Source organism: Ictalurus punctatus, chromosome 7, assembly GCF_001660625.3.
Source record: "Ictalurus punctatus breed USDA103 chromosome 7, Coco_2.0, whole genome shotgun sequence".
In the NCBI taxonomy this organism is placed as follows: Eukaryota; Metazoa; Chordata; class Actinopteri; order Siluriformes; family Ictaluridae; genus Ictalurus; species Ictalurus punctatus.
In genome coordinates this window covers 24,048,806-24,074,321 of record NC_030422.2, presented here as the reverse complement: position 1 = coordinate 24,074,321, position 25,516 = coordinate 24,048,806, and the positions used below count along the sequence as shown (strand labels likewise).

Sequence of the window (25,516 nt, the reverse complement as noted above, 5' to 3'; positions counted from 1 at the left end):
GATTTTATATTCGTAGAAGAAGGGTGAATCCTGCAAACCATCATTCTCTTTATGACTGAGACTTGGTTAAGTGCTGGGTATCTGAGTAATTTAGCTACAACATTCCCTAGTGATTGTGAATTTATAAGTTCTCAACATTTGATAAATGAATGACCTTTCTTGCTGAAATGTCCGATTGTACAGACATCTCTATGATCCATCCATGCAGGACCATATATAGAGATGATCCAGCCATGCGGGATAATAGAGATAACCAGATAGCACAAAAATCATGGAAAGGTTTTTTAAAATAATGATTTCTATTTGTTTTGTACGTACTGTTGAAAGAATAAAGCCCAAGCTGAAAGTTTTTTTGGGGTGCACCATGTTTTCCTTCATCATTATCTTCACAAACAAACACAGTAACTACACTAAACCTTCAATCAGTGATTACACCTCATTCTTTTGTCTTTATACACAGAGACATTTACACTGATGGGTGAATATAATCACCTGATTTAAATAATCAGGTAAATAACTGCATTGTCAATTGTTTTACCTGTTTTATTATTTTTTATAATAAAATATTTATTTTTATTTAAAATAATGTGTTTTAAATAAAAACATCTGAACAAAGTTCTGTCTCTCTTGTCTGTATATAGGGGAATAAAATTTGAAGTATTTCTACCTAATATATTTTCCAATTATATCTTTTAGTTTGAGTTCAACAAGTATGTGTGTATATATATATATATATATATATATATATATATATATATATATATATATATATATATATATATATATATATATATATATATATAAACATTTTTATAAATGAATCCATTTCATTTGAACTTTATTTGATCAAAAGGAAGTTGGAGCAACTCAATTACATCTCATTGCATGGATGAGGTTTTTTGAGAGCTGGGGAAATATTTATTGGATGGAAATCCTTCCCTCAAAAAAAATTGTGTTCATCAAATCTTTTTTTTTTTTTTTTTTTTTTTTTTTTTTTTTTTTTTAAGTGTAGGCACAACATTGCAATAGTTTAAAACAACAACAATAATAATAAAAAAATCCAGGGCATCTACCAGCACATGAGATATAACACTGACATTTCTACAGTCTGTTTTTTAAAGATTGTGGAACTTTCTCATTACAATTCAAATATTAATAAAGATCATCATTCAGTTCACAATGTTTTTTTTTACTGCAGAATTTAATGTGATCAATAAAATGTATTAAAAGCAGCTGCTGATATCTGTGTAGATACAATTGAACAAAAACCTGTTTCCCCTTAAAACAAAAATACAGTTAATCATTCAAAATAATTTTATTTAGAAGCAAAAATTGCAAAAGAAACAATACAATATGATCAAAAAGTGTTAATCACTAATAAAATAATTCCAGCATGTGATCCATGTGATCATGAGTGAATGAATGAAGGAATCCTCCATTTGCTCCAAATGCTGCCATCTACTGGTACAAAGATGAAATGTCGTGGCCCAGGAGAAAACGATCTTGTCCGATAATCATGATAATCTGCAGAAGAAATAAACAACGTTATTGTTATTTCATGTGCAGTTTGAATGACTATAAATACACATGAGCAGAGGTGAAGCTAGGGAGGTGGAGACAAACTGCATTGTGATCATATGTGGAACTGTCCCTTTAACAACCACTACAAAGTGAACAAGGAAGTGACTAAAATGAAAGTGAAAACCAGTTAGCTCCCATCGATTAATTTCTGAAATTAACTGCAGGATATTCACTGACTCTGGAATATAAATGCAGACAATTCTCAGTCCTGAAAAGACGCAAGTAAAATAAAGGTATGTACTTCAGTGAATGTTTTATAGTTCAGAGGTTTTGTCAGTGTGTGATTTATCAGGATAAACTGCACATGTAAACAATATCAGACAGAGACAGGGTCTCTAACACACTGCTGAAATACTGACTCTGAAATACAAACTGATTATAACTGTGTTTTTTATACTGTGTATTTAATGATCAGTGATCAACCGAGACAGCAAAGCTGAAAAACAGACTCAAAGGTTCCTTTATTTTATTAACTGCTCAAAAGTGGAGTGTTGAACTGATTCCAGCATGAACACTTAAATACAAGTTAAAATACAATTATACTTTATGCTTAATGACTACATTTGTCCACGTGTGAGCTTAACTGAATTAACTGGATTAAAGGTGTAAGTGTGTGTGTGTGTGTGTGTGTGTGTGTGTGTGTGTGTGTGTGTGTGTGTGTTTGTGTGTTAAAAGTACAGAGGTGAGCACTGGGTGAAACATAAACACTTCTACAAACATATCAGGAAGAGAGAAACTGTGAGTGATACAGTTAGTGAGCTGAGAGCTGTGAGAATGATCAGTGAAATTCTGTGTTTATTACAATCTAATGAAGATGAAGAATGTTTACGTGTGTTTTATATCACAGTCTAAATGCTTCCAGTGTCATTGCTTATGTTTAACACTGCAGACAGGCATGCTGAGTCAAACAGACTAATCAGTATCACCTCATACTGTTACATGTGTGAACTGAATCATGTGATTTCTTACTGAAAAGATTCAAAACACAGGAGGAAGTAAATGGCTGAATCTTCATCACCAACAAAAGGCGGAAGAAGGAGCAGCATGGATGAACCAGATTCCTGTAAGTTATACAGCTTATATATGATTTATTTGTATGTATTAAATAGTTACACAGTAGTAAGTTACTGTTTCTATAGTAACAACTAATTCACAATGACTTGCACTGCATGGTGGATGTGCTACATCATTTATTGAAGGACTATCACAATATGAAATTTTGGCTGAAATTAATTGTTATAAAAATGACCTTAATGAATGGTTTAATTGTTTTTCTGATGATTTTATGCCTCTGTTTTCAGATAAGAAGAACACTTGTGTAATAATGCACAAACATCTCAGAAAGCTATTTATTGACACTGATAGTGTAACTATGGAGGAATATTTATTAGTCAAATATTTAAATATATAATGAAATAATTCCATAATTAGATATGTTGTTAAAAATATAGGAATCTGGTCTGCATGTGCTCCACATCATTTAAAGTAACTACAGACTGATAAAAGTGACTTTGTTAAAGAAAAAAGTGTTATTGTTGTCGTGTTGCAGTGATACAGTGTAAGAGAAATAAAGCACTCAAGCACGTACAGTTTTCTGTGAAAATAATCAGCTCTGGGATGATAACGAAGCTTTGTGTCATCACACCACCCTGTCAGTGATTATTTTTAATGCAGGTACTTGTTTTTTATTTCTTATGTAAGAGCTACATTTGCAAATAATTAAATAACATCAACAAGAGCCTTTAAAATTCAAGTGTAAGTTTTGATTAGAATAAAAAGACTTTTTCGTATGAGTACAGGAAAACATGTACAGGGTACTTGAATAGCCTGGAAAAGTATTATATTCACTTTCAACAGATTTAAGGGCATGAAAAGTCTTAAATGTCATAAATAGTGGGGAAAACGCTTAAAAATAATTAGCAGAGGTCTTACATTGTGGAGTGTGAACAGAGTTGACGTTTGAATGATCAAACGTGTTTTTGATTGGTTGGTGGTCACTATGGTAACTGATTTGCACGCTAACAGAGCTGCTGCAGTGGTACGGGATGCGCTGAGGTGGATGTGAAGTAATGGGGAAATGTAAATCTAACAGCAAGTGGCCAGAAAATAATCAGTTCTCGGATTGGTTAAAAGCAGTAGCAGGAAATGATTTGGAAACCCACTGTAGCATTTGTAAGAAATGCTTTAAAGTTGGCTCTACGTGTGTTCAGGCTGTGGAATGACACATGCAAGGGGAAAAGCTGAAGCAGTACAGTATGTGCGAGCTATAGCAAAATCCTATTGCTGCCTGTTGCTGTCAGGTAGCCAAGCAGCGCAGTGTTAGTACTGAAACTACTAGCGGACTAGCGTACAAGCGTACAAACATCCAACCAGTAATCATTCAACATCTGAGCAATCTGCGGCTCTGGGCCTTCTTTGAAAGCAGAGGTTATCTGGTGTAACGGCCATTGGAGAATCATCACTCATTCACTTCCAATGACAGCAGTCGTTATTGATTCAGTTTTTAAAGCAATGTTTCCCAACTCCGAGCTTGTGAAGACCTTCATATGCGGACGAGACAAGACTGGCTACATCACCAGGTTCACTTTGGCTCGGTACGCTAAAATAAATAAGTAAATAACACTGTGCAGGGCAATAAACAAGGCTGTGTTTGTGGTCAATGTTAATGAGAGTCTAAAGAAAACAACCAAGACCAAGCAAAGAGATATTTTCTTTAAAATGATAAAGATTCATCATAGGGATAAAATTATAGAGATTCATTATCGAGATTATAATAGTGATTCTTCCATTAAAATGTTTAATCCCTACAGTTTTCTATACAATTGAATTAAGTCTTAGCACTAAATTGTGGTGGTTTACACAATGCTTTGCATTTTAAGTAGTTCACCTGTATTTTAATGCAGGATATTTGGAATATTAAGCATGTGCTCTTTGTGTATGTCTATATCGCTAAAAATGTATTGCATTATTGAAAAAGAAAATACATCGATGTACATTATTTTAAAATAAACATGTCCAGAGGCATACAAGTAGCCTTAGTGGTCTTGATTTTGCAGTGTTGATTTTTGGTATCTACAGTTTTATAAACCAGCTGATTAATGATTTAATGTGTTTTTAAACCATTTTTTAATTTGCAAATTTGGTCTTAATTGTTCTTTTATTTTGCCCTACAAAATTTTAGAAGGCTTAAATTTCATGATCTCAAACCTGCAGATTCCCTGCATTCTGGTCTGTGATTTTCACACCTTCACTGCAGATGCAGTTTACTGGATAGAGACAAGGTTGAAACTAATTACAGTATTTCTACACTATTTATAAACAATGTGTAACTTTTGTTCTATCAAACCTAGTTTCTTGTGACTCCAGCAGTCTCCTGTCTGAAGATCAGCTGCAGTGTTCGATCTGTCTGGATGTATTCACTGATCCAGTCACCACTCCATGTGGACACAACTTCTGCAAGAGCTGCCTTACACAGTGCTGGGAGAAGAGTCAACACTGTCACTGTCCATTATGCAAAGAGAAATTCACCAAGAGACCTGAACTGAAGATTAATACAACACTGAGAGAGGTTGCAGATCACTTCAAGAAGAAACGTGGTCAAGACAAACCTGAGCTTCTTTGTGATGCCTGCACTGGAGAGAAGCTGAAGGCACTGAAATCCTGTCTGGATTGTTGTGCAAGTTTGTGTGAAACTCATCTTGAGCTTCATAATCATGTTCCCAAACTTAAGACGCACAAACTAATAAACCCAGTGGAGAACCTGGAGGACTACATATGCCAGAAACACGAGAGAGCTCTGGAGCTGTTCTGTAGAGATGATCAGACGTGTGTGTGTAAGTTCTGCACTGAAGGAGATCACAAGAATCACAACACTGTTCCTTTAGAGGAGGAGAGCAGAGAGAGGAAGGTGAGAAACACTGATTAACACCAGATTTTGAAATTCGTATGGATATTACAATTCAATTTATCCAGTGGTAGATAGATTTTGACTTCAGATAGAACAGCTCCAAGAAAATAATTAATTGACAATAATAATAATTTATTATTGAAAATTATTTGTTACACCACACATAAGGAAAATTATGACAATTCACTTTTAACAAAACAGAGGGACAAATTTAATAAGTATAAAATCAAATATATTTCTTCTACTCTGTCCTCAGACACAGCTGGGGAAAACACAGACAGATGTGCAGCAGATGATTCAGGACCGACTGAAGAAGATCCGAGAGATCAAACACTCAGTAGAGCTCAGTAAAGTGTGTGGAAAAATAGTTTGTGTATAGTTTACTTTACTTTGTAGAAATGAACAAACTGCATTAAACATTGTTTCACTATTCAGTGTTATCTGGTGGAAGTGAAAATGTGTTCCTCCTTTAGAGAAGCACAGAGAAAGAGAAAGCAGACAGTGTTGAAGTCTTCACTGCTCTGATTCGCTCCATTGAGAGAAGTCAGTCTGAGCTGCTGGAGGTGATGGAGGAGAAGCAGAAAGCAGCAGAGAGGCAGGCTGAAGGACTCATTAAAGAGCTGGAGCAGGAAATCACTGTGCTAAAGAGGAGAGACACTGAGCTGAAGCAGCTCTCACACACTGAGGAGCATCTCCACCTCCTACAGGTCAGTGTTCCTCTCTCTGCTCACTGGCAATGCAGAACATCACAGAACAACACTCACCATGCTGAGGGATTTCTCCTCTCTCCTGCTCTACTGTAGATTTACTCCTCCATGTGCAGCCCTCCACACACCAAGAACTGGACTGAGATCAGTATTAACACTGATCTGAGTGGGGACACTGTGAGGACAGCTCTGTCTCAGCTTCAGAAGACTGTGAATGAGAAACTCACTAAAACACTCAATGACAAGTTAAAGGAAACAGGTGAGAAACTTCCATATTTAACAATTTTTAGGCATAAGTCTAAAATGTGTTGCATTAAAATGATCTTAAATCTAATGAAAGTGATGTTTTGTTGTGATTAGTCTCCACAGAACTGAAGAGGATTCAGCAGTATGCAGGTACAGTGAGGTTTCTGATTTCCTCTCATATTAAAATGTACATATCAGCATTACACCACTGCATCATCAGACTGATTTTCATCTGTAGATCTCTCCAGCTAAAAGGAAGTCTTAAAGTGTCTCTCATTATCCTCACTATAGCTCCCTATTACTGCCATGCACTAAAGCCCTTAAACCCTTTTCTACTTTAGAAAGACTGATCTTCTTCTTACATTTCACTAAGAAAGTCATGCAGGAAACATGTATGTTTGGACAGAGATTAACTTTATTGTTGTTTTTTTTTAAATTCATGAGTATTAAACTTTAATTTCTTTGCCTATCAAATGTAAATGTTTTTGAGCAAGGCAAACAAAAGTCATGCTTTCTCTTATGTGTGTGTGTGTGTGTGTGTGTGTGTGTGTTTCATGTTCTGTGACTCTAAAATATGAAATAAAGTTTCAGAAGGAAAACATTTTATATTTCTCATCTTTGACAATGATTCATAATTTAATCTTCTACAAATCCTCTTATAAATCCTAATGAATCTGATCCACTGATGATGATTTAATATTTTTACCTGCAAACTCACATCTCACTCTGTGTGTTTCTCTCAGTGGATGTGACTCTGGATCCTGATACACCTCATCCTGAACTCATCCTGTCTGCTGATGGAAAACAAGTGACACATGGAGACACACGACAGGATCTCCCTGATACACCACAGAGGTTTAATTATTGTGTCTCTGTTCTGGGAAAGCAGAGTTTCTCCTCAGGGAGATTTTATTATGAGGTGCAGGTCAGAGGGAAAACTGACTGGGATCTCGGAGTCGCCAAAGAGTCCATTAACAGGAAGGGGGAGATTACACTGACTCCTCAGAATGGATTCTGGACTGTGTGGCTGAGGAATGAGAATCAGTATGAGGCTCTAGCTGGTCCCCCTGTCCCCCTCACACTGAGAGAGAAGGTGGAGAAGGTGGGGGTGTTTGTGGATTATGAGGAGGGTCTGGTCTCCTTTTATGATGTGAAGTCCAGCTCTCATATCTACTCGTTCACTGGTCAGTCTTTCACTGAGAAACTCTATCCTTACTTCAGTCCTTATTTAAATGAAGGAGGTAAAAATTCAGCACCACTGATCATCTCTCCTGTATTTAACACTGAATGATTTTTCACCTCACAGATTTAATCATTTATTAAATGGTGAGAATAAAAATAAATATTTTACATTTTCTGGTAATTTTTAGAAATACATATTACCTTTTAAAGTGCTCTACAGTTTATTTTAATACTTGTTTGTTTTTGTTTGCTTGTTTGTTTTGGATAAACAAATCATTTTAATCCTTCAGACAGTTTTTTTTTTTTTTTTTTACACATTATGATTGTGGAACTTTGTCACTACAAATCAAATATGAATATAGATTATTTACAGTTCACACTGAGTTTTACTGCAGAATTTAATATGATCAATAAAATGTATGAAGTGCAGTTGCTGATGTCTGTGTAGATACAACAGAACACCACTGTGTTTCTTCTTCAAACTTAATCAAACACAAACACAATCACAATCATCTTTTATTTACAAATAAACATGTCAGGGTTATTGTGTTCTTTAAAAAAAAAGAAATGAGTTAATAAATGAATCCTCTCTCTGCATTAATTTCTGCCATCTGCTGGTAGAAAGGTGAAATGGCGTGGTCTATTTTTATGGGATCAATTTCCCATCAAAAGTATTGCGGTCACGGATCGAAAAATAATAAGCGTGAATCAAGCATTAAAAAAAAAAAAAAAAAAAAAAAAAAAACATACAGATTTATATCGCACAAAACTGAAACATGAATTCAAAGTTTTTTGAACCGCGCACAAAATCGTTTTCCTTGGTTATATTACTGTGTTTTTGTGCTCTCTGACATTTTCTGCTGATGTTTTCTGACGTTTTCTTTTTTTGAACGGTGCTGTTTTTCGTTCGCGCTTTTACCCAAAATATAGGATAAATAGAAATAAAAATGCCATCAATCAAATGAAAATATGCAATCAAATATAACAATATGCAACCAAATGAAAGCAATTCAGGCCTGTGCAGAAAAGGCAATAACAGTGTTTACAGGTTTTTGGCAAGAAACACCAGCCTGTCAACATTTTCTGTCTTGAGAGAGGAGCGAAGGCAGGTCACTACATTTCCCCCCGTGCTAAAAACCCTGTCTGAAGGGGAACTTGTGGCCGGAATGCACAAGTACTTTTTTTTGCCAGTTTCAAGAGTCATGGATAGAGTCTCTGGTGTTCCCTCCACCAGTCCAGCGGATCCTCCTCACTGTCAAGGTTGTCTAATTGTAGGTAAGACTGTAGCTCAGAGGCTATAGCTTGTTGTTCGTGGTGGGGTGAGGGTCTTGGTGTGGTTCCCTCAGTGGCTCCTCAGCAGTCTCAACATGGGGATCAGTTGGGCCCATCACCATGAAAAGAGTCTGGTAAATCTAATGATCAATAATCTAATGAAACATATTTAACATCCATATCCAGAAAGTAGATTACAGCACATTACAGCAGCTGATTTTGTAGCACATTTTAATCTACTTCATTTAATTCATTTATACTAAATTCTGTATCTGATTGTATGTAACCACAATAATAGCTTAGTACCATCATGCCTGCAGGGGCAGTCCTCGCCATCTCAGAAGTAAGTCTGGCTTGGACTGGGGCAACATTTTATTCACTGATATATCTGAGCTTGAACCGCGGGTCAAGAGCGGAGGCCATGTCAAGCAGTTCTTGTGTAAGGGGGTCCTTGTATTTTTCATCTAGGTAGCTCAGGATTTTGGTCTCGATGGTGCGTGTTAGGTCTGGATCATCATCCTTCACTTTCAGGATAGAGGAGCTGAAAAGGTGGAGGACTGGTTTTACAAAGGACACACTGACATATTTTTCACTGGAAAGCGCATCAGTAAACTCAGTCAGAGGGCAGAGGGATTTGTTGATGGCCTCCAGGACGTCACTGTCCTGCCTCCTGCCATGTGGGGATGAAGTGTCGGGCCTTTCTGTCAGTGGACAAGACATGAGCAATGGCCTTCTGCTGCTCCAGGACTCTTTCTATCATGGCTTGCCTCGATCCCCACCTTGTGGGGCGCTCGGTCTTCAGAGCATGCTCTGGAAACTTCAGCTCCCTTTGTGCCCCTGATAGCTCCTTTTTACGCCTATTGACGATAGGAATACTGTGATAGTTTTTAAGTTATGGCTCAGACTGGCTAGTCCCTATAATGAAAGTTGCTTTTTGCTTGAAAATAATTTAATACATATTAAGAAAGTAAAGATCAAAATAGCTTTTATTTGAAAAAGTGCCAAAGGATCACCTTTTAAATTTTGAAGTTAAGCTTGTGTAAATGGTGGTGTATTATATACAGTGTCCTCCATTAATATTGGCACCCTGAGTGGGACCTTGAAGTGGCCACAGAGTCCAATAACAGGAAAGGAACATTTAATCTGACCCCTCAGAATGGATTCTTGGCTGTGATACTGAGGAATGAGAATCAGTATACGGCTTGTACTGATCCCCCTGTCCCCCTCACACTGAGAGAGAAGGTGGAGAAGGTGGGGGTGTTTGTGGATTATGAGGAGGGTCTGGTCTCCTTTTATGATGTGAAGTCCAGCTCTCATATCTGCTCTCTCACTGGTCAGTCTTTCACTGACAAACTCTATCCTTACTTCAGTCCTTGTTTAAATGAAGGATGTAAAAAAGAAGGTAAAAAATCATCACCACTAAAGGAGGTAAAAACAAAAAAACAAAAATAAATTCAGCACCGCTGATCATCTCTCCTGTATTTAAGACTAAATAAATTTTCACCTCACATATTTAATGATCTATTAAATGGTGGGAATATAATTTTTTTTTCTGGTAAGATTTAGAAATACATATTCCCTTTTTAAAGTGCTTTACGGTTTATTTTAATACCTGGGATTTGTTGTGCATAAACAAATATGTTTAATTCTAAACATTATTCTTGTGGGAAATAAATAAATAAACTACTTGCGTTGTGATTTTGTTTTTATCTGTTTGTTTAGTTTTTGTTCACAATCGTTAGCACATCGAAATAGATAAAGACAGTCAAGGCTCTTATTGTTAACGAACTCATTACTGATCAGGAATGTAATATAATGTGTTTAACGGAAACTTGGATTAAACCAAACGAGTACATAGCATTAAATGAAGCCAGTCATCCTGGATACAGGTATGCACATCTGCCTCGTTCAACTGGTAGAGGAGGAGGTGTCGCACTTAGTCAAAATCTAGGCAGCACACAAAAACTTAGTTATAAATTTAAATCTTTTGAAATTCTTTATAACAGTATAACTTATGTAGCTACAAAAAATGAGTCAATTCCTCTGATTATTATTTACAGACCCCCAGGGCCACATACTGATTTCCTTAGTGAATTTGCAGACTTTATCTCAAACCTGGTTGTGTCTGTAGATAAAGCATTAATCGTTGGTGATTTTAATATTCATTTTGATAACCTGGAAGACCCACTGAGAATAGCTGATGTGTCCATCTTAGATTCAGTAGGGGTTAATCAGAACGTAATCGGACCTACTCATAATGGTGGTCACACTCTTGACCTCATACTAACATACGGATTAAACGTAGGGGCAGTGGTGGCTTGGCGGTTAAGACTCTGGGTTACTGATCGGAAGGTCGGGAATTCAAGCCCCAGCACTGCAAGCTGCCACTGTTGGGCCATTGAGCAAGGCCCTTAACCCTCTCTGCTCCAGGGATGCTGTATCATGGTTGAACCTGCGCTCTGACCCCAGCTTTCTGACATGCTGGGGTATGCGAAGAAAAGAATTTCATTGTACATATGTATATGTGATCAATAAAGACTCAGTATATAGAAAATATTGTAATTTTTTTGACAGTCTGAAGTTGTCTCAGACCATTATCTTATCTCGTTCATAATACGTATTGATCATAAAATTTCCACCTCGCCTCACTACTGCAGAAAACGTACTTTCACATCAGCTACTGCACCGAGCTTCATAAATAACCTCCCAGAGACATCAGTTAGATTTGGATCACCGTCTGACCTGACAGAACTCGATCAAGCGACAGAATGCTTAGAGTCAAAGCTTTGCTACACGCTAGACAGAGTGGCTCCACTCAAAAGAAAAATAATCGAGAGAAAAACCTATCGCCCTGGTATAACGATCAAACGTATACCTTAGAACAGACCACTCGACAATTAGAATGTAAATGGCGTCAAAACAAGTTGGTGGTATTTCAAACAGCATGGAAGGAGAGTCTACTGAACTATAGACAATCTCTTAGTGCTGCTAGAAAAGTCTATCTCTCCACCTTAATAGGAGATAACAAAAACAATTCGAGATTTCTATTCAACACGGTAGCAAAATTAACTAAGAATAAAACCACTACAGAGAGAAGCATTCAATCATTACATAGCAGCAAAGATTTCATGAAATTTTTCATTGGTAAAGTTGAAGATATTAGATGTGAAATTCAGGTTATTAAATTAAAACCAGACGGTTTTATAACTGACCCTATAGACGATAATATAGCAATATCAGAACAATGTTTAGAATGTTTTACTCCCCTTAGAGAGACCGAACTAGCTTTTTAATCTCTTCAGCGAAATCATCAACTTGCCTACTAGATCCTGTACCTACATGTTTCTGTAAACAGATTTGTCCTGGAGTAATTGAACCGCTTTTAAATAGAATCAATTCTTCCTTTAGCACTGGCTATGTACCTAAATCATTTAAATGAGCAGTTATTAAAACCCTGATTAAAAAACCTGACCTTGACCCCTCTCAACTGTCCAGCTATAGACTTATATCAAATCTCCCCTTTTTCTCCAAGATATTAGAAAAGGTTGTAGCACAGCAGCTATGTTTGTACTTGCATAGGAATAACATTCATGAAATGCATCAGTCAGGATTTACACCTCATCATAGCACAGAGACAGCGCTAGTTAAAGTAGTAAATGACCTGCTACTGGCCTCAGGGTTGTGTCTCATTGCTTGTGTTACTTGATCTTAGTGCAGCTTTTGATATTATTGATCATACTATTGTCCTTGATAGACTAGAAAATGTAGTTGGCATTAAGGGAACAGCCCTCTCCTCGCTCAGGTCTTATTTGACTGATCGTTATCAGTTTGTAGATGTAAATGGCGATTTGTCCACGCATACCGAGGTTAAATTTGGTGTTCCACAAGGTTCTGTTTTAGGCCCACTGCTTTTTACTTTATATATGCTACCTCTAGGTCAAATTATTCGTAAACATGGAATTAACTTCCACTGTCATGCTGATGATACACAGCTGTATGTTTCAACGAAGCCAGAGGACAGACAGCAGCATAATAAAGTTGAGGAATGTGTAAAGGACATTAGACACTGGATGCTTATTAACTTCCTCTTAATTAATTCTGATAAGACAGAAGAACTTCTATTAGGACCATTTGTAGCTAGAAGTAGTCTTTCTGATCTCATAGTAACTCTGGATGGACTTTCTATTTCATCATGTGCAGCAGTAAAAAACCTTGGGGTGATTATTGACTCCAGTCTATCATTTGAGGCTCATGTAGATAATATTACTAGGATAGGCTTCTTTCATCTCAGAAATATTGCTAACATAAGAAATATATTATCACTACATGATGCAGAAATATTAGTTCATGCTTTCGTCACCTCTAGATTAGATTACTGTAATGCCTTACTGTCTGGATGTTCCAGTAGGAGCATAAACAAACTCCAGTTAGTCCAGAATGTAGCTGCTAGAGTCCTAACTAGAACCAGAAGATACGACCACATCACCCCGATCTTATCAACACTGCATTGGCTCCCAGTGAAATCTTGTACTGATTATAAAATACTATTATTAACTTATAAAGCACTAAATGGTCTCGTGCCACAGTATCTAAGAGACCTTTTGGTTTTTGTTGATCAGACACGCCTACATAGATCAAAAGATGCAGGCTATTTGATGGTACCTCGAATAGTGAAGGCTACAGCAGGGGGAAGAGCTTTCTCTTATAGAGCCCCACGGGTATGGAATAGTCTTCCAATTAGTGTTCAGGACTCAGACACAGTCTCAGTGTTTAAGTCTAGACTTAAAACGTATTTGTTTACTCAAGCCTACCATGACTAGATTTTCTGTTACACTAAGCACAGTCCTAACAATCTCTTCTCTCCCTCTCTCCTTCTGCCGAACCGCACACGATTTTATGGAGATACTAGAGATCCTGATCCTTTCTGCTCTCCGGACCTGCCTGATCCATTTCGGATGTCCTACCCCTGTATGGAGCTCTCATCTACTCCAATTCCAGATTGCGGGGACTACGGCTGCTTCTAAGGCCAAACAGACTTCATATAAAACCATAATGAACTTTTTTACACTATCTGGTGTTACCCAGATGAGGATGGGTTCCCTTCTGAGTCTGGTTCCTCTCAAGGTTTTGTCCTCTTTACATCTTAGGGAGTTTTTCTTTGCCACCGTTTTGATCAATTAGGATTAATTCACACACTTAAAATCTGTATACCATGTTTTATATGTTTCTGTAAAGTTGCTTTGAGACAATATGTATTGTAAAAAGTGCTATACAAATAAAATTGAATTGAATTGAATACCTGACACCTAGATGAACACTTTACAGTTGGCTTCATGACTGTACATCATTCCCTTCAAATGCTATTGAGCTTTAAATAATGGTATATTTTGTGTAAGAGCCCATGCAGTAATAAAATACATGGCAATATTTAAATATGATTTAATAGTTTATTTTGTAAAATCTAAAAAGGTGTGCGATATAGCTGACACCTACATGAACACTTTACAGTTGGTTATATGTAAGTCATTCCCTTCAAATGCTATTGAAGTTAGAAATGTGTTTAACAATGTCGTTTGTAACTTTAGAGACGGTCCCTTAATTTCCACATAGCTGCGAATGTCGAACATCCAACGTGAAGCCAACTTTATGCCAGTAGCAATGCTAGTAATGTGTCTTCATCACACGTCACCAACAGAGAATTAGTTTGACTGACTTCACTGAGGAACAGGTTTAACTGGAGCACTGAGAAATGTGGCTCTTCCTGTATTACAGCTAGAGAAGAGTTTAAAGTACAATAATTATGTTCTTCGTGCAGCAACATTTACTCAGCTCGTACACACCTTTAGAGTGGAAACACACAGGTAAGATTTGGTTTGTTTAACAAATGTAACACTAGTGTACAGTGTGCTTCATGGTGGATACATAACCTTTTTTCTTTGTTTAACATGTAAAGGTTTCTCTTGTAAACCCCACCATGTAGATTTTTTTTTTGCTGAAATGGACAATAATAATGGCTTATGACACAATCCTAGAATATTACTCATTATTCGTAATATTATTATTAATGAATATTTGCAGTAAAATTAAGAAATGTTTGAGTGCATATTGAAACCTTTCACTTGCACAGTGTGTGATGTTGAGGTCTCTTCTGAAACGTAAGAGGAGACGAATGCGGGAGACAATGTTTTTTTTCTCAGGAGAAAAATTTGAGAAGCAGGAGAATTAAAGTCTCCGTTTGATGTTCATATAACCTCATTTCTGGCTCGGAGAAACATTTGAGCTGTTAAAGAGATCTCATTTTTATTTTTCTTTCCTCTGGGATGTGACCTACAGGCCGTAAACACAGTAAATGTTTATGTTCATTACATCACAAGCAGAAAAATTAACTCATATGGCTTTCAGGGAAGGATGTCTAGAAAAATGCCCCTTCTCTCTAAAAAATTAAATGAAGCATGATTTAGATTTTCAAAATTGCATCTGAATTAACCACAAAATCCTTTGGACCATGAGACCATGGTGGAGATGTTTGGTCATCATGTACAGCTCCATGTTTCGGGAAAACCAAACAAAGCATATCACCACAACCACCTCAAACCAACTGTCAAGCACGGTTGCTGAAGGGGTGATGATTTTGGTTTGTTTTTCAGCCACAGGACCTGGGAAACTTGCAGTCATTTAGACAACTATGGGCTCAACTTTACACCAGAATATTCATGAGACAGACATTTAATATCTTTTTTTATAAGCTCATGCTTTTAGTATTAATGTATAAATACTGATTATTTCACAAGAAATGTAGTTCACAATGATATAAATATACTTTTATTTAAATATTATGTCTTCTAAAGTCTTAAGTCATGTGACCTAGCTAAACTATGTGCTACTTATAAACCCAAGGCATATAGCATATTAACATCTAGGCACAACATTTCATGTGCAGTTTGAATGACTATAAATACACATGAGCAGAGGTGAAGCTAGGGAGGTGCAGACAAACTGCATTGTGATCATATGTGGAACTGTCCCTTTATCAACCAGTACAAAGTGAACAAGGAAATGACTAAAGTGAAAGAGAAAAGCAGTTAGCTCCCATCGAGAAGAAACCCTTCTTTTCACATTAATTTCTGAAATTAACTGCAGGATATTCAATGACTCTGGAATATAAAAGCAGACAATTCTCACTCCCTGAAAAGAGGAAAGTAAAATAAAGGTATGTACTTCAGTGAATGTTTTATAGTTCAGAGGTTTTGTCAGTGTGTGATTTATCAGGATAAACTGCACAGGTAAACAATATCAGACAGAGACAGGGTTTCTAACACACTGCTGAAACACTGACTCTGAAATGCAAACTGATTATAACTGTGTTTTTTATACTGTGTATTTAATGATCAGTGATCAACCAAGACAGCAAAGCTGAAAAACAGAGTCAAAGGTTCCTTTATTTTATTAACTGCTCAAAAGTGGAGTGTTGAACTGATTCCAGCATGAACACTTAAATACAAGTTAAAATACAATTATACTTTATGCTTAATGACTACATTTGTCCAAATGTGTGAGCTGAACTTAATTACCTGTGTGTTTGTGTGTGTGTGTGTGTGTGTGTGTGTGTGTGTGTGTGTGTGTGTGTGTGTGTGTGTGTGTGTTAGAAGTACAGAGGTGTGCACTGGGTGAAACATAAACACTTCTACAAACATCAGGAAGTGAGAAACTGTGAATGATACAGTTACTGATCTGAGAGCTGTGAGAATGATCAGTGAAATTCTTCCAGTGTCATTGCTCATGTTTAACACTGCTGACAGGCATGCTGAGTCAAACAGACTAATCAGTATCACCTCATACTGTTACATGTGTGAACTTAATGATGTGATTTCTTACTGAAAAGATTCAAAACACAGGAGGAAATAAATAGCTGAATCTTCTTCACCAACAAAAGGCGGAAGAAGGAGGAGCATGGAAGAACAACGTTCATGTAAGTTATACAGCTTATATATGATTTGTATTTGTATTTATTAAATTATTACATAGATGTAAGTTACTGTTTCTATAGTAACAACTAATTCACAAGCGCTTGTGCTGCATGGTGGATGTGCTGCATCATTTAATGAATGATGTAATTCATTCATTAATCACTCCGTCATCAGCCGGCCACGCATAGGAGCTCCTCGCAGGATTTGTGACCAGGGAGTCAGAAGAATAGTCAGAAGAGTAGCCCAATAGCCAAGGACCATTCAGAAAGAGCTCCAGAAACACTTGGAGGCAGCAGGTACCATCCTCACAGAGAAAACAATATTCCATGCACTCCACTGCTCACGCTCACCCCGCAAGTCTCCATTACTAAAGAAAAGGCATGTCGAAGCTTGTTTAAAGTTTGCTACAACTCATCTGGACAAGCCTATGAAATACTGGGAGAGTGTAGTCTGCTCAGACGAGAGCAAAATTTAACATTTTGGCTGTCATACTACACACCATGTTTGGAGAAGAAATGACACTGCACATCATCCTAAAAACACTATTCCAACAGTGAAGTTTGGAGGTGGAAGCATCATGGTGTGGGGCTGTTTTTCATCACATGGTACTGGCAGACTTCATATAATTGAAGGCACGGTGAGTGGAGCCCTTTACCGGGAGATACTTGAGAAGAATCTGCAGCCATTCACCAGGATGATGAGAATGAGACATGGGTGCAGCTTCCAGCAGGAGAACGATCCAAAGCATGCAGTAAAGGAAACTCTCAACTGGATTCAGAGAAAAAAAAAATCAAGGTGTTAGAATGGCCCAGTCAATCACCTGACTTGAATCCAATTGAATGAAATTTAAAGACAATATGTTTAGAAGAATAGGCCAAAATCACACCTGAATACTGATTAATTTCTTCATACAGAAAGCGTCTTGAAGCTGTCATTACAAAACAAAGGCTTGTCCACTAAGTATTAAATACATTTCAGCTAGTGTGTTCAACATTTTTTTCCTGTTTCATTCCTCTTTATTACACATAACTTTATTTATGGACGTTAATGTTGTGAATTCTTTATATTTCCAGATTTCTTGAGTTAATACTGCTGTCTGGTGAAAATTGTCATGTCTCGTGACGTATGGAAGATAGGATGGATGCAAGTGCAGTAGAAACAGTTTTATTTAAGAGTGACACAGGCAGGTTAATCCAAATCGTGATCCAAAAACATAATCCAAAACATGCAAGAGGTCAGGCGATCAGCAAACAGGCATAAACTGGGCAAGGCAGGAAACTATGTCGTGGTCATGGAAAACAAGTCGAGATACAAAACATGAAACATAAACAATGACTATGAACTGGGAGCGGAGAAACCAGCGTGAACCAAACAAACGAATCTTAATAATAATATAATAATTTAATAATATAATAATATAATTAATACATTTCAGGACAACAGACATGACATGTTCATATTTCAGGCACTTGCTGCACAGTGCCTGTTGGTGTATAATGCAGTGCAGAACCTGGACCTGCTTTTTCCTCTTCTAATTTTCTTTGTACCAGCACAACCAGTCCGTTTTTTCTGCCTGTCATAGATGGGGCTCCGTCGGTTGTAATGCCTACCAGTTGGCTCCATGGTAAACGAACACGCTCAAACGCGTCACACAGCTCCTGAAAAATATCTTTGGATGTGGTGCGGCCGTGCATTGGACAAAAACTTAGCAACTCTTCTGTCACTTCGAACTTCTCATTAATACCCCTTATGAAATTGCGAGTTGAGCATTGTCAGTTTTATCTGTGCTTTCATCCAGTGCCACAGAGTATGCAGTGAAAGCTTTAACTTTATCACGTGACTGATCATAAATGTCACTTGATAACTCGCTGATCCGCTCCGCCACCGTGTTAGCCGATAGCGCTATATTGTTGAACACGCTCTTTTTTTCTGGACATAAAATATCCGGCAGGTAGCATTTCTATTAAACTCCACAAAAATACTGGGTAGTCCATCTTTCTTGAAACAGTCTGTGTTCAACATCCACCTTACGTTTTGATTTTGACAGCGACATCTTTGTTCTTCAGCACCTTGCGCGCATTTTGGCCAACTTTGACCTTTGCCATAACAAACGAAATGCATTTTTAAAAAACAGAATTGTGTTTTTATTTTAATTATTTCAAAAGGGTAGGCTGAATTGGCATGAAACTGCTATAAAATATCATTAGATTTGGCAGGCCAGATTATATTATTTTTTTTATTACATCCTGTCGTGGGCCGGACTGAGGGGGAAGGTGGGCCTGAAGTGGTCCGCAGGCCGGGAGTTTGAGACCCCTGATTTAGTGAGAACAATACAGTGGGTTTAGGTGACCGAGCATTCAAGAGTTCTATTATAACTCTTCAATAAGGATGGACTTGAAATATCGAGGACATTGAACTTTTTTATTGTGCTCAGAGTGAAAAACTAGTGAAAGGATCAACTCCACCCCGTCCCCGCACTCTTCTTCTCCACAATACAACTCTCCCCATATTAATTACCCAATATCCTGTCTATGAGGAGACAACAGAAAATAAAAGTCCTTAATGAAATGTGAAAAAATAAAATACAATCAATATAAAACAAAATCAGTTCCACAGGAACATAGAACAAAGTATTATTTAAAAAAAAAGTTAATTATACAGTAAGGTCAAAACATTTGAGAGTACATTCAAATCTGTCATTCTGGAAATGAACATAAAAGTTTTGAATTGTTTTGCATATGTTCCACAACATTTAAAGTAACAACAGATTGATAAAAGTGTGACTTTGTTAAAAAATATGTTATAGTTGGAGCGTTGCAGTAATACTGTATAAGAGAAATAAAACACTCAAGCATGTACAGTTTTATATAAAAATATTCAGCTCTGGGATGAAAATGACTTCACACCATCCTGTCAGTGATTATTTTTAATGCACATTGTTCTGCGTTTTATGTCTTATATAAGAGATACAGTACACTTGTAAATACACTTGACTGTAAAATTCATGAAGGTATTCTACCAAAACGTTTTAACAAAAACATTAAATGAAACTTCAACAAATGCCTCTACACTTCAGTTAGTGCGTTTAGAATAAAAAGCCTTTTTCATATCAGTACTGGAAAACGTGTAGTAATTCTGGTCTGTGATTTTCACACCTTCACTACAGATTCAGTTTACTGTATAGAGACAAGGTTGAAACTAATTACAGTATTTCTACACTATTTATAAACAATGTGTAACCTTTTGTTCTATCAAACCTAGTTTCTCATGACTCCAGCAGTCTCCTGTCTGAAGATCAGCTGCAGTGTTCGGTCTGTCTGAATGTGTTCACTGATCCAGTCACCACTCCATGTGGACACAACTTCTGCAAGAGCTGCCTTACACAGCGCTGGGAGAAGAGTCAACACTGTTACTGTCCATTATGTAAAGAGAAATTCACCAAGAGACCTGAACTGAAGATTAATACAACACTGAGAGGGGTTGCAGATCACTTCAAGAAGAAAAGTGGTCCTGACAAACCAGAGGTTCTTTGTGATGCCTGCACTGGAGAGAAGTTGAAGGCCCTGAAATGCTGTCTGGATTGTTGTGCAAGTTTGTGTGAAACTCATCTAGAGTTTCATAATAATATGCCCAAACATAAGAAACACAAACTAATAAACCCTGTGGAGAACCTGGAGGATTTCATCTGCCAGAAACATGAGAGAGCTCTGGAGCTGTTCTGTAGAGATGATCAGACATGTGTGTGTAAGTTCTGCACTGAGATAGACCACAAGAATCACAACACTGTTCCTATAGAGGAGGAAAACAGAGAGAGGAAGGTGAGAAACACTGATTAACATCAGATTTGGTTATTCTTATGGATATTACATTTTAATTTATCCAGTAGTAGATCAGATTAAAACGTTTTAAATTCAATTTCCGAGACTTCTTTAACCTTCACTGTTCAGCTATATGATTTGATTCAGCTTCACTTGTAAAATGCTAAATTATTTACATTAATAAATCATTATGAGGAAATTATTTACTATAGTAAAACTTATATCTCCACATATATGTGGATAAATTTAGACAAATCACTTTTTTTTAACAAAACTATTTTTCTTTTACTCTGTCCTCAGACACAGCTGGAGAAAACACAGACAGATGTGCAGCAGATGATTCAGGACCGACTGAAGAAGCTCCAAGAGATCAAACACTCAGTAGAGCTCAGCAAAGTGCTTTTTAGTTGCTTTTTTATTTTGTAGAAATTAACAAACTGCATTAAACATTGTTTCACTATTCAGTGTAATCTGATGGAAGTGAAAATGTGTTCCTCCTTTAGAGAAGCACAGAGAAAGAGAAAGCAGACAGTGTTGAAGTCTTCACTGCTCTGATTCGCTCCATTGAGAGAAGTCAGGCTGAGCTACTCAAGGTGATGGAGGAGAAGCAGAAAGCAGCAGAGAGGCAGGCTGAAGGACTCATTAAAGAGCTGGAGCAGGAAATCACTGTGCTAAAGAGGAGAGACACTGAGCTGGAGCAGCTCTCACACACTGAGGAGCATCTCCACCTCCTACAGGTCAGTGTTCCTCTCTCTGCTCACTGGCAATGCAGAACATCACAGAACAACACTCACCATGCTGAGGGATTTCTCCTCTCTCCTGCTCTACTGTAGATTTACTCCTCCGTGTGCAGCCCTCCACACACCAAGAACTGGACTGAGATCAGTATTAACACTGATCTGAGTGGGGACACTGTGAGGACAGCTCTGTCTCAGCTTCAGAAAACTCTGAATGAGAAACTCACTAAAGCACTGGATGACAATTTAAAGGAAACAGGTGAGAAACGTTCATATTTACCATTTTCTTTCAGTTATAAGTCTAAAACGTGTTTCATTGAAATTAACTTAAATCTAATGAAAGTGATATTTTGTTGTAATTAGTTTCCACAGAACTGAAGATGATTCAGCAGTATGCAGGTACAGTGAGGTTTCTGATTTCCTCTCATATTAAAATGTACATATCAGCATTACACCACTGCATCATCAGACTGATTTTCATCTGTAGATTTCTCCAGCTAAAAGGAAGTCTTAAAGTGTCTCTCATTATACTCACTATAGCTCCCTATTACTGTCATGCACTAAAGCCCTTAAACCATTTTCTACTTTAGAAAGACTGATCTTCTTCTTACATTTCACTAAGAAAGTCATGCAGGAAACATGTATGTTTGGACAGAGATGAACTTTATTCTTTTTCTAAACTGCTTGATAAAACTTTGATTTGTGTCTCTACCACTGACTGAGGTAAAACTTGGAGTTTGGAAGAGAACATATGACGTGATAGAGACACTGCATGTTTTAAAAAAAAATATTTAAACTATATTATTAACTACATGAGATTAAAACCCAGAACTTTTTTTTATAACACGAAAACATCATTAACCTTTGATAGGCAGAGAAAGCAAAGTTTTATCATGCAGTTAAACGAAAGAATAATGTTATCAGATATTTATCACTACAGACTCAGTGAATTTATTTTGTCCATCAAAATTTACTCTCAAATGTTTTTCTGCCATGTTCTTTGACTCTTTCTATGTTTTTCCTGAAGAAAAAAATTACAAACACAAATATATAACTAAAGTAAAGTTTCAAAAGGAAAACATTTTATTTTCTCATCTTTGACAGGCTCCTACCATCAACTGTACATGTTTTCCCCTTTTTTCAAGGGATAATTTAAAAATGTTTAATTATTTAATCTTCTACAAATCCTCTTGTAAATCCTAATGAATCTGATCCACTGATGATGATTTAATATTTTTTACCTGCAAACTCACATCTCACTCTGTGTGTTTCTCTCAGTGGATGTGACTCTGGATCCTGATACAGCTCATCCTGATCTCATCCTGTCTGCTGATGGAAAACAAGTGACACTTGGAGACACAGAACAGAATCTCCCTGATACACCACAGAGGTTTAATCCATGTGTCTGTGTTCTGGGAAAGCAGAGTTTCTCCTCAGGGAGATTTTATTATGAGGTGCAGGTCAGAGGGAAAACTGTGTGGGATCTCGGAGTCGCCACAGAGTCCATTAACAGGAAGAGGACGATTATACTGAGACCTCAGTATGGATTATGGACTGTGGGGTTGAGAAATGAGAATGAGTATAGGGCATTTTCTGGTCCCTCTGTCCGCCTCACACTGAGAGAGAAGGTGGAGAAGGTGGGGGTGTTTGTGGATTATGAGAAGGGTCTGGTCTCCTTTTATGATGTGAAGTCCAGCTTTCATATCTACTCTTTCACTGGTCAGTCTTTCACTGAGAAACTCTATCCTTACTTCTGTCCTTATTTAAATGAAAGAGGTAAAAATTCAGCACCACTGATCATCTCTCCTGTAATTGGAACTGAATGAACATTCACCTCATTAATCTAATCAACTAATAAGTGGTGAGAATAAAAATGAATATTTGATTTTTCTTGTAAATTCATATAAAAAATAAATTCAATATATATTTTCATTTAAAGTATTCTTTAAAACTTTTTTTTGCATGAACAAATAATTTTAATCCTACAGTCTGTTTTTTGTTTTTTTTGTTTTGTTGGTTGTTTTTTTTTTTTTTTTTTTTTTTTTTACATATTATGATTGGGGAACTTTGTCACTCCAAATCAAATATAAATAAAGATAATTTACAGTTCACACTGAGTTTTACTGCAGAATTTAATATGATCAATAAAATGTATGAAGTTCAGCTGCCGATGTCTGTGTAGATAAAACCGAACACCTCTGCATTTCTCCTTCAAACTTCATCAAACACAATCAAATTCATCTTTTATTTGAAAATAAACATTTCAGGGTTATTGTGTTCTTAAAAACAAAAGGAATAAATTAATGAATAAATTAATCTTCTCTCTGTGCTAAATTCTGACATCTGGTGGTACAATGGAGAAATCACGTGATACGTTCTTAAGCAGGCTGACAGTGGGAAACTCATTAATATTCAAAAGAGATGTGCTTCCTGATGGGTCAGTGACACGCTTTGGCTCTGATACTTCATGTCTGCATGAGATCGTTTTCTCACTGACGTGAACAGTTATCCTGAGTAGACTACACTGACTAGTGTAATCTCATGGTTAACCACATGGTTAACCAACAGGAAATACACATTTTATTTGATTTTCTGTTTGAAAAGACAGCTAGCTATGCAGTAAAGTTAAAAATATTTTAACAAATATTTCAATCCAGCTGTGTTTTATTTAGTACATTTCCCACACTGAAATGAAAATGTCATTATGTGATAAATGGGTAAATTGCTCAGTGGGACAGTAAGTCTCTGCAACTTTAATCACCAACCTTTAGCCACAATTACCCTTTGTCAACTAAAGAATCCTTTAGCACCACCTCTGGCCATCATGCCTTATGGGCTATCTTCAGCACTTGCAGTATTTCAGTGTTTGATTAATGACATTGTTACATAACAGGACGTAAAGACAAGAAGTAAACGCTGGAGAGCAGTCTTTATTGTGCCACTTAAATAAACACACGAGGAGGCAGGAAACCAGATCTAAACATAATACTCTAACTCAAGCAAGAGCGTGAAACTTAACTCAAACTGTTGTCCTTTATAACCAAGACAGGAAACAATCCTCTAACAATGGCAGGAACACATCTAACTAGAACAGGAACATCTCATTTAACTAGAACAGGAACATCTCATTTAACTATAGTGTGGCATAAGCACACTTATCTTGGGCATGGCATCAACATTCTTATCTATGACAGGACTTAAACTTTCTTGACTTCGACAGGATACAAATACTCAACTACGACAGGGTTTAAACTAAGTAACAGGAAAACAGACAGAGCATGGCAACATCACAACCTGGCACCATTATACATTCCGTCGTCTTCTCTGTTAGTCCTTTCACTTCTTTACTTTACTTGGCTTGGCATTACGTTGCTTTAGGGGATGTGATGTTATGTTACTTCAACACTAATGCCGCATGATGTGCACAGGACCATGAGGGGTTTAAGTAAACAGTCTCTTGATTGCGACAGCTGGCGACACTTAACCCAGCTTTAGTGTCCATGCACACTTCAATCACGTGCACGTGCGCATTCTCAAGCTGCTCGTGCATGTTGTCGCCACAGCGCCATCTGCCGGCGGTACCATAACAGACATCCAGGATGTACAGGATATGCTGGGGAAAATTCATCATCAGTTACAGTTATGCTGAACATAATCCAAAATTATGTACGATTAAAGATTTTGTATAATTAGCTTGAACTGAACAATTTAAGCGATATATGTGCACACACACTAATCATAGGTCCAAATATTGCTAAAGTTGGCTGAATTATAAAAGCCATTAGTCCTACTAAATGAAGAGTTGTTTGGGAGCTTAGTGCTGAGCTGAGTCAAATGAACTGACTCACTAAAAAGAGCTGGAATAACCATAACTAATTTGTGTATCTTTGATTCCTATATGTGTACGTGTCTATACATTTTTATGTGACCTGATGTTGTCATGCCAACTGGTCACTCACGTCACGATTGCAATGAACTCAAAGTGAAATAAATAAATAAATAAATTATATATATATATATATATATATATATATATATATATATATATATATATATATATATATATATATATATATATATATAATAACAATACTGATAA

At 36.9% G+C, this 25,516-nt stretch overlaps 1 protein-coding gene across 9 annotated transcripts; it reads left to right on the top strand.

The window, feature by feature from the left end:
* Positions 1-1,663: 1,663 nt before the first annotated feature.
* Positions 1,664-23,609, top strand: LOC108262038 (E3 ubiquitin-protein ligase TRIM39). 9 transcript variants are annotated; one of them, XM_053681910.1, is made up of 9 exons: positions 14,675-14,756; positions 16,036-16,105; positions 16,778-16,864; positions 20,124-20,680; positions 20,981-21,076; positions 21,184-21,417; positions 21,514-21,676; positions 21,781-21,816; positions 22,696-23,602. In XM_053681910.1, exons 3-9 carry the CDS (start codon positions 16,846-16,848, stop codon positions 23,241-23,243), a joined length of 1,653 nt encoding a protein of 550 aa, XP_053537885.1. In that variant the 5' UTR covers positions 14,675-14,756; positions 16,036-16,105; positions 16,778-16,845; the 3' UTR covers positions 23,244-23,602. The 9 variants fall into 9 exon arrangements, with proteins under 9 accessions (XP_053537879.1, XP_053537877.1, XP_053537878.1 ...); XM_053681907.1 differs by having other exon boundaries at positions 16,542-16,864; XM_053681909.1 differs by lacking the exon at positions 14,675-14,756 and adding an exon at positions 16,542-16,595 and having other exon boundaries at positions 14,772-16,105.
* Positions 23,610-25,516: the final 1,907 nt, after the last annotated feature.